The following is a 10529-nucleotide window of genomic DNA, read 5'->3' on the forward strand; positions in this document are numbered from 1 at the left end:
AATGCTCTGTTGACTATTTCCTGGTTCCTGGAGTATTTTTATTATCCATACCATACATGCCTTGGGTGATTGTAGAATTACAAAAACAAGAACAAAAAAAATTAAACTACTCCTTACAAGAATAGGAGCTCTACATTCTCCGCACCCTTAAGTAGTCTAATTCAGGAATTCTTAATACATTAACCACGCATGAATGGTGAATAAGAACAATGTCAAATTCTGCTGCCATCAGAAGAACCTTCAAATCCGCTGAATGTGGTCTTAGTAGTCCGGCAACCATCCGCCGAATCCCATCTTGTCACTGACGCCGCTTTAGCCAACTCTTCTACTGTGTTCAGCAGCTTGGCAACAGATGGAGCAGACGAACCTCTCCAGGCACATTCTTACGCCCCTCATTACCTGGAATCCCCTCATGTCCGGGAATACATGTCAGCTCACACAGATCGTTGACTCGGAGCATATCCAGGAACCCCAAACAATCTGTCATACACCTCGACCTCACCGTCCTTGAACCCAAGGCTTTGAGCGCCGCCATACTGTTCACATAAATCTTGAGTTTTGAAGGCCATGAATCTCTTACCAGAATTTCGTTTTGCAGCTGCTGTACCGGCACAGACCTCTGCTTGAAAGATCGTACACTCGTCCGGCAATCTCAGAGACATACCAATATTGTGTGCGTGGGAGGAGACCCCCAATCCAGTCTCTGATTCCATCTTGGAGCCATCAGTGAAGATCGAAGTGTCACAGCATTCGCCCTCCATTCATCCCTCCCAGGAAATAGGAATCCTGAATGCCATTATTTCAGTCGGTACCGCTGCCAGGTAGTTGGAGATCCTCCTCAGTCTACCTTCCGCATCAATAACCTCCAGAATGAAATTGTGGCCATGATTGTCCAACTTCGGCATGCCGAGCTCCCTCAGCCTAAGAGGGACCTTTGCCTTACGGCCTCTATCTTTGATATTCCTCTTCCAGGTATGCTCCTCCTTCGACAGGTGCAGGATGAACCCATCCAAGAATGGGAACCTGAACTCCGGTATTTTGTATCTTTAGAGCACCAGCTCCGTTTTCCTTGGGCTGGTCCTCAAGCCATTTCTGGTAGCTCATTGCGACAATCCCCTCATTTAACCTTTCACGATCTAGCTGATCGTCGACAGAAACCTGCCTGGGACCAGCAACACGACGTCGCCCGCTTAAGCGATTATCTTTGTGCCATCTCCTCCGTGATCCAACAGAATTTCATTTATCACGTGGTTCCACAGTAACGACGAAAAATTGATAATAGCTAAAAAATCACCCTTATATTTATTAAAACGTCGGAAATGGTTATTTCGATATGTTACAAACGGAATGACAAATCCCCATCCTTGGGTGGTGGGTATAAAAATTAATTTTTATACCCACCACCATAGGATGGGGTTATACTTATCCAGTCATTCCGTTTGTAACACCTCGAAACATTCGTCTAAGACCCCATAAAATATATTTATATATTCTTGATCGTCTCAAAGTTTTGAGTCGATCTAGCCATGTCCGTCCGCTCGTCCGTCCGTCTGTCGAAATCACGATAGCTGTCGAACGCGTAACACTAGCCCCTTTTAATTTCGCACATATACTTAATCTCGTTGGAGATTCCAAATGGGCCATATCGGTTCAGATGTAGATATAGCTCTCATATACCCCAATATTCCGATTTGACTTCTTAAGCCCTTACAAGCCTCATTTTTTATCCGATTTGGCTAAAATGCATGCGATGTTCTGCTACGACTTACAACAACTGTGCCTAGTACGGTCCAAATCGGTCTATAACCTGATATAGCTCCCATATAAACCGATCTCCCGATTTGACTTCTTGAGCCCCAACAAGCCTACATTTTCATTCGATTTGACTGAAATTTTGCATATAGTGTTCTGTTATAACTTCCAATATTTATGCCTAGTACGGTCCAAATCGGTGTATAACCTGATATAGCTCCCATATAAGCCGATCTCCCGATTTGATTTCTTGAGCCCCTACAAGCCCTAATTTTCATTCGATTTGGATGAAATTTTGCATACGGTGTTCTCTTATGACTTCCAACATTTGTGCCTAGTGCGGTCCAAATTGGTCTATAACCTGATATAGCTCCCATATAAGCCTCAATTTTTATTTGATTTGGCTGACATTTTGCATGCGGTGTTCCGTTATGACTTCCAACAACTGTGCTCCCATATAAACCGATCTCACGATTTGACTTCTTGAAAATCGCAATTTTTGTCCGATTTGTCTGAAATTTTTCAACAACTGTGCCTTGTATGGTCCAAATCGGTCTATAGCCTGATATAGCTTCCATATAAACCGGTCTCTCTATTGTCCTTGTTCGGTTTCTTTAATTTTTGCCGGTTTGACAGGAGTTTGTTATGTGGAAAATTTCAATTTGCTTACTTTATGATAAACAATCCCTTTAAAATTTTGATTTATTTATTTTTATTATTTTATATATTTTATTTATAAAATTTAAAATTCTGTACATGTGTATTTCCTAGTAGTGTATTCAGGAAATTTTGTTAAATTTATTTGAGAATTTTTTTGTACACCCACTACTTTAAATTTAAATGCAAGACACTTTATTATATCGTTGTTGACCCTCACCTAAAAACAAGCAATACGCCCTTTTTCAAATTTATACTAAATGTGTGTGTGTTTTTTTTTCTCCTTTCTGTTCAATATTCTTTATCCCCCACAGGTGTTGATGATCATCAAGCGCACGATGAAGCCTCCGAAGCTGATCGTTCGGTCATGTCCAATGGTGGTGAAACGTTTCACGCAAGTGGTTCCATATTGGCCACATTAGCCATGTTGGTGATAGCAACACTCATTGTTAGCTAAAAGCAAATTGTCTCTTTAGTTGTTGTTGTTATTCATTCTAAATGAATTGGAAAGAAAAAAAAAATGTTGTATCCCTCCATCCGAAAGTGTGTAAGCAAAACGAAAAAGCAAACAAAATAGCACAAGAAACAAAACAAAAACTCAATGGGTTTATTTCAAAGAAACGAAGAGAATAAAATTTTAAAAGTCCTCATAACTTATGTTAATGTATATAAGAAAAAAAAATCGATGAAAATAAATTTTTTGGAATTACAAATTTTATTTTTAAGTACTTTTTTCCTTATTATTTTGGTTTGTTAATGAGATTTAATAAAATTTAAAAAAAATCAATTTTAACTTTTTTTCCTCAAAAAAAAAAATTTTTTTTTTTTGCCTTTCAAAGCCAAATGTTGTGGCAAATGACAAAAAGCTTGTAAAAACCCCTAAGAAGTCAGTTAGTCAATGGTTTTTTTTTCTGCTGAAAAGTTAAACATAAAGTGCCTTCTTTTATATATAGTATATACAAACAAGGTATATAAATTTAAAGAATATAAATAAAAGTCTTTTTTTATTAATTTTTTTTAATGTAAATATTGAACATTTTCTACCATATCTAAATATATAATTAAATCATTAAATAAAAAATAATAAATATCAGTTTCTCTGTCCAATGGAAGCAAAAAAACCAAAATATTCCCAAGAATGTTCAAAAAGCAAGCCCTGGAAAAAAACATTCCCCTATTCTTAAATGTCATCGGTACATAACAATGAACACAACTCTTAAAATCTATACCAAACTCATTAAATCTCTATTATTTTCTAAATTAAATAAAATTCCTAAACTTGAAATATAGAAAAACAAAAACGAACATTTGAATAGCTTTAGACTTGAACGTAATTTAGTGTGTTTATAATTTAATTTAATTTTTTTTTTATTATTTTTCCCCATAGCCTTAAGTTGTATGCTGTTTTCTAATTTGTATAATGTCTCAATGCACACCAGCTTACGTTTAGGTACGTTTAATTATTGCAATAAATTTTTGTCTGCTTATTATTAATATTAGTTAATAATTGTTAGGTTTTACAAAAAAAGTGGTGTTTTGACCAAAAACATGCGCTAAGAGGAACAAACAAAAACATATTTGGTAGAAAACAGATTTTTGTATAAAAAAAAGAAACACACTAGTAATTTTTTATTATGTATAATTAATATTAATAAAAATAGCATTTGTAAACACTAAACAAAGAAACAAACAACCACACTCATTGATTTAAAAACAATTATTGTATGTGTGTGTATGCGTGTAATTGTTAATGTACTACCTTAGCGAAACGATTTGAAAATGTTGAGTTGTTCTTTTCTTTGTTTCCGAATAATGCACATTTTCGCCGCAATATATTTGTCGGAATTAATATTTAACTCCGAATATTTTTAATTGTATTATTTTTTTTTTATTATTTTTTATATATAAATATTTTTTAATAAAAACTCCATTGTGTATTATACATATGTATTAAAACAAAGTAAAAAAAAATCGATTGTGACTATAAAAAAATGATACAAAATAAAGGAAAATAAAAAAAAAAAAAAGAAACCAAATCATTCTTTTTATTGGGGCTGAATGATTGGCTAGGGGATTGTAATCATAAAATGAAAAAGAACAAAACTAAAGAAGGAACGCATTTGTCGAGTTCTTTTCCCGGTGTCTCTTTTTGGGCAAACAAAGGAAAGGAAAGGAATATCAAGTTATGGTCCGATAACTTGATATTGCTACCATAGTCCGATTTCATATAGGATTTCGCCCTTTAAGGGCTCAAAAATGAAATAAGGAGATCGTTTTATAGGGAAGCTGTATTAGGTTATAGACCGATTCAGACCATATTTGACACGTATATTGAAGGCCGTGACCTTGGAGAAACCGTTGTAGAAAATTTCATCCAAATCATATAATTGCGCTCTATAGAGGCTCAAGAAGTCAAAATCCCAGATCGGTTTATATGGCAGCTATATCAGGTTATGAACCGATTTGAACCATACTTTGCGCAGTTGTTGAAAGTCATAACGAAACACGTCGTGCAAAATTTCAGCCAAATCAGATAGGAATTACGCCCTCTGGAGGCTCAAGAAGTCAAGACCCCAGATCGGTTTATATGGCCGCTATATCAGGTTATGAACCGATTGAAATCATACTTGGCACAGTTGTTCGAAGTCATGACGAAACATGTCGTGCAATATTTCAGCCAAATCGGATCAGAATTACGTCCTCTAGTGGCTCAAGAAGTCAAAATCTCAGATCGGTTTATATGGCAGCTATATCAGGTTATGGACCGATTGGAACCATACTTGGCACAGTTGTTGGAAGTCATGAAGAAACACGTCGTACAAAATTTCAGCCAAATCAGATAGCAATTGCGCCCAAGAAGTCAAGACCCCAGATCGGTATATATGGCAGCTATATCAAAACATGGACCGATATGGTCCATTTACAATCCCAACCAACCTACACGTAGTAGAAGTATTTGTGCAAAATTTCAAGCGGCTAGCTTTATTTCTTCGAAATTTAGCGTGCTTTCGACAGACAGACGGACAGGCGGACGGACGACTAGATCGACATAAAATGTCATGACGATCAAGAATATATATACTTTATGAGGTCTGAGACGAATATTTCGAAGAGCTACAAACAGAATGATGAAATTAGTATACCCCCATCCTATGGTGGAGGGTATACAAAGATTACAGTCAAACTCACCGTGATGTTTATACACTACACCACTACTGTGGTACAGGGTATTATAACTTAGCGCATTTGTTTGTATCATCCAGAAGGAAGAGAGAAGGACCCATTGATAATTATACCGATCGACTCAGAATCACTTTCTGATTCGAGTTAGCTATGTCCGTCTGTCCGTCTGTCCATGTTAATTTGTGCACAAACTACAGGTCGCAACTTTCATCCGATCGTCTTCAAATTTGGTACATGCATGTTTTTCAGCCCAGAGACGAAGCCTATTGAAATTGGAAAAAGTCGGTTCAGATTTGGATATAGCTCCCATATATATGTTCGTCCGATTTTCAGCAATAACGCAATAAAATGGTCATTTGTTAACCGATTCTTTCGAAACTTTGCAGGAAGGATTTTCTTAAGACTCTCGACATTACAGGTGAATTATGGAAATCGGTTCAGATTTAGATATAGTTGTCATATATATATAAATATCGCCAGATTTTCACTCCTAGAGCCACTGCAAGCGCATTTATTGACCAATCTTCCCAAATCTTTGTACAGCGGTTTCCTTGATGACTTCCACAATGTCAATAGGGTTTGCTCGCGAATCGGTTCAGATTTAGATATAGCTTTCATCTATATATGTTCGTCTAATTTTCAGTAATATTGCAATAAAATGGTAATTTGTTAACCGATTCTTTCGAAATTTTGCGGGAAGGATTTTCTTATGACTCTCGACACTACAGGTGAATTTCATGGAAATCGGCCCGGATTTCGATATAGCTGTCATATATGTATAAAGCCAGATTTTCGCAACTGCAAGTGCATTGTTTGGAAAATCTTGTCAAAATTTTGCCTGCTCCGGTTACCAATTATGCGATTTTGAGCTTGTTTTTGGCAGAAAAAAACATAGGAGTTGCACTTATCCGAATTTGTTGCCATAATCTTCAATACTATATACTCAACTCGAAAAATTATTTCGCATCAAAAATTGAAAATTTTCGTAAGGGGTTAGCCTTTGCTAAAAAAAATGCAAAAAAAGTGAAATGCAAAAAAAATAAAATGTGAAATTTTACGAAATTTTGTTTATTGTACGAATCGTTTTCGAATTTCGAACTGCGGAATGCTGGAAAATGATCGAAATTCGAAAAATGAAGGAGTTACAGCGTTTTTGACCTTGAAAACGACCTTGAATTTTTACGCCAAAAAAGATTTGGTTTTTGCGATGTTTTTCATAGAAAACTTTACACTATTGCTTCATCTAGCACCACTACGGAAAGGGCTTTTCTTGACGAATCCAACGGTGTCCTCAGAATTTTGAAATTCGCAAAACTAAGGATGTTACAGCAATTTCAAACTCATCTCGATTTTTTTACCATTTTTCGAATATTAATTACGCGATTTTGAGCTTGTTTTTTGAAGAAAAAACATAGGAGTTGCACTAATCCGATTTTTTTGCCATAGTCTTCAATACTGTACACTCAACTCGAAAAATTTTTTCGCACCAAAAATCGAAAATTTTCATAAGGGGTTAGCCTTTGCTAAAAAAATGCAAAAAAAAATAAAATGTGAAATTTTACGTAATTTTGTTTATTGTACGAATCGTTTTCGAATTTCGAACTGCGGAATGCTGGAAAATGATCGAAATTCGAAAAAATGAAGGAGTTACAGCGTTTTTGACCTTGAAAACGACCTTGAATTTTTACGCCAAAAAAGATTTGGTTTTTGCGATGTTTTTCATAGAAAACTTTACACTACTGCTTCATCTAGCACCACTACGGAAAGAGAATTTTCTCACGAATCCAACGGTGTCCTCAAAATTGTAAAGTTTGCAAAACTAAGGAAGTTACAGCAATTGCAAACTCATCTCGATTTTTTTTACCATTTTTCGAATATTAATTACGCGATTTTGAGCTTGTTTTTTGAAGAAAAAACATAGGAGTTGCACTAATCCGATTTTTTTGCCATAGTCTTCAATACTGTATACTCAACTCGAAAAATTTTTTCGCACCAAAAATCGAAAATTTTCATAAGGGGTTAGCCTTTGCTAAAAAAATGCAAAAAAAAATAAAATGTGAAATTTTACGTAATTTTGTTTATTGTATGAATCGTTTTCGAATTTCGAACTGCGGAATGCTGGAAAATGATCGAAATTCGAAAAAATGAAGGAGTTACAGCGTTTTTGACCTTGAAAACGACCTTGAATTTTTACGCCAAAAAAGATTTGGTTTTTGCGATGTTTTTCATAGAAAACTTTACACTACTGCTTCATCTAGCACCACTACGGAAAGAGAATTTTCTCACGAATCCAACAGTGTCTGATAAATTGTAAAGTTTGCAAAACTAAGGAAGTTACAGCAATTGCAAACTCATCTCGATTTTTTTTACCATTTTTCGAATATTAATTACGCGATTTTGAGCTTGTTTTTTGAAGAAAAAACATAGGAGTTGCACTAATCCGATTTTTTTGCCATAGTCTTCAATACTGTATACTCAATTCGAAAAATTTTTTCGCACCAAAAATCGAAAATTTTCATAAGGGGTTAGCCTTTGCTAAAAAAATGCAAAAAAAAAATAAAATGTGAAATTTTACGAAATTTTGTTTATTGTACGAATCGTTTTCGAATTTCGAACTGCGGAATGCTGGAAAATGATCGAAACTCGAAAAATTGAAGGAGTTACAGCGTTTTTGACCTTGAAAACGACCTTGAATTTTTACGCCAAAAAAGATTTGGTTTTTGCGATGTTTTTCATAGAAAACTTTACACTATTGCATCATCATCACCACTACGGAAAGAGATTTTTCTCACGAATCCAACGGTGTCTGAAAAATTGTAAAGTTTGCAAAACTAAGGAAGTTACAGCAATTGCAAACTCATCTCGATTTTTTTTACCATTTTTCGAATATTAATTACGCGATTTTGAGCTTGTTTTTAGAAGAAAAAACATAGGAGTTGCACTAATCCGATTTTTTTGTCATAGTCTTCAATACTGTATACTCACTCGAAAAATTTTTTCGCACCAAAAATCGAAAATTTTCATAAGGGGTTAGCCTTTGCTAAAAAAATGCAAAAAAAATAAAATGTGAAATTTTACGTAATTTTGTTTATTGTACGAATCGTTTTCGAATTTCGAACTGCGGAATGCTGGAGAATGATCGAAATTCGGAAAAATGAAGGAGTTACAGCGTTTTTGACCTTGAAAACGACCTTGAATTTTTACGCCAAAAAAGATTTGGTTTTTGCGATGTTTTTCATAGAAAACTTTACACTATTGCTTCATCTAGCACCACTACGGAAAGGGCTTTTCTTGACGAATCCAACGGTGTCCTCAAAATTTTGAAATTCGCAAAACTAAGGATGTTACAGCAATTTCAAACTCATCTCGATTTTTTTACCATTTTTCGAATATTAATTACGCGATTTTGAGCTTGTTTTTTGAAGAAAAAACATAGGAGTTGCACTAATCCGATTTTTTTGCCATAGTCTTCAATACTGTATACTCAACTCGAAAAATTTTTTTGCACCAAAAATCGAAAATTTTCATAATTTGCTAAAAAAATGCAAAAAAATGAAATGTGAAATTTTACGTAATTTTGTTTATTGTACGAATCGTTTTCGAATTTCGAATTGCGGAATGCTGGAGAATGATCGAAATTCGGAAAAATGAAGGAGTTACAGCGTTTTTGACCTTGAAAACGACCTTGAATTTTTACGCCAAAAAAGATTTGGTTTTTGCGATGTTTTTCATAGAAAACTTTACACTATTGCTTCATCTAGCACCACTACGGAAAGGGCTTTTCTTGACGAATCCAACGGTGTCCTCAAAATTTTGAAATTCGCAAAACTAAGGATGTTACAGCAATTTCAAACTCATCTCGATTTTTTTACCATTTTTCGAATATTAATTACACGATTTTGAGCTTGTTTTTTGAAGAAAAAACATAGGAGTTGCACTAATCCGATTTTTTTGCCAGAGTCTTCAATACTGTATACTCAATTCGAAAAATTTTTTCGCACCAAAAATCGAAAATTTTCATAAGGGGTTAGCCTTTGCTAAAAAAAATGCAAAAAAAAATAAAATGTGAAATTTTACGAAATTTTGTTTATTGTACGAATCGTTTTCGAATTTCGAATTGCGGAATGCTGGAGAATGATCGAAATTCGGAAAAATGAAGGAGTTACAGCGTTTTTGACCTCGAAAACGACCTTGAATTTTTACGCCAAAAAAGATTTGGTTTTTGCGATGTTTTTCATAGAAAACTTTACACTATTGCATCATCTAGCACCACTACGGAAAGAGATTTTTCTCACGAATCCAACGGTGTCCTCAAAATTGTAAAGTTTGCAAAACTAAGGAAGTTACAGCAATTGCAAACTCATCTCGATTTTTTTTACCATTTTTCGAATATTAATTACGCGATTTTGAGCTTGTTTTTTGAAGAAAAAACATAGGAGTTGCACTAATCCGATTTTTTTGCCATAGTCTTCAATACTGTATACTCAATTCGAAAAATTTTTTCGCACCAAAAATCGAAAATTTTCATAAGGGGTTAGCCTTTGCTAAAAAAATGCAAAAAAAAAATAAAATGTGAAATTTTACGAAATTTTGTTTATTGTACGAATCGTTTTCGAATTTCGAATTGCGGAATGCTGGAGAATGATCGAAATTCGGAAAAATGAAGGAGTTACAGCGTTTTTGACCTCGAAAACGACCTTGAATTTTTACGCCAAAAAAGATTTGGTTTTTGCGATGTTTTTCATAGAAAACTTTACACTATTGCTTCATCTAGCACCACTACGGAAAGGGCTTTTCTTGACGAATCCAACGGTGTCCTCAAAATTTTGAAATTCGCAAAACTAAGGATGTTACAGCAATTTCAAACTCATCTCGATTTTTTTACCATTTTTCGAATATTAATTACACGATTTTGAGCTTGTTTTTTGAAGAAAAAA

The 10529-nt window shown here is 34.7% G+C and overlaps 1 protein-coding gene across 3 annotated transcripts in view; it reads left to right on the forward strand.

The window, feature by feature from the left end:
- Positions 1–3127, forward strand: part of LOC106082756 (matrix metalloproteinase-14) — a 202704-nt gene extending 199577 nt beyond the window's left edge. For all 3 annotated transcript variants that reach the window (XM_059369314.1, XM_059369313.1, XM_059369315.1), the window contains exon 7: positions 2724–3127. In XM_059369314.1, coding sequence (XP_059225297.1) covers positions 2724–2866 — 143 coding nt within the window. In that variant the 3' untranslated portion in view covers positions 2867–3127. The remainder of the gene's footprint in view (positions 1–2723) is intronic.
- The last annotated feature ends 7402 nt before the right edge of the window (positions 3128–10529 follow it).

This window comes from Stomoxys calcitrans, chromosome 5 (assembly GCF_963082655.1).
Source record: "Stomoxys calcitrans chromosome 5, idStoCalc2.1, whole genome shotgun sequence".
In the NCBI taxonomy this organism is placed as follows: Eukaryota; Metazoa; Arthropoda; class Insecta; order Diptera; family Muscidae; genus Stomoxys; species Stomoxys calcitrans.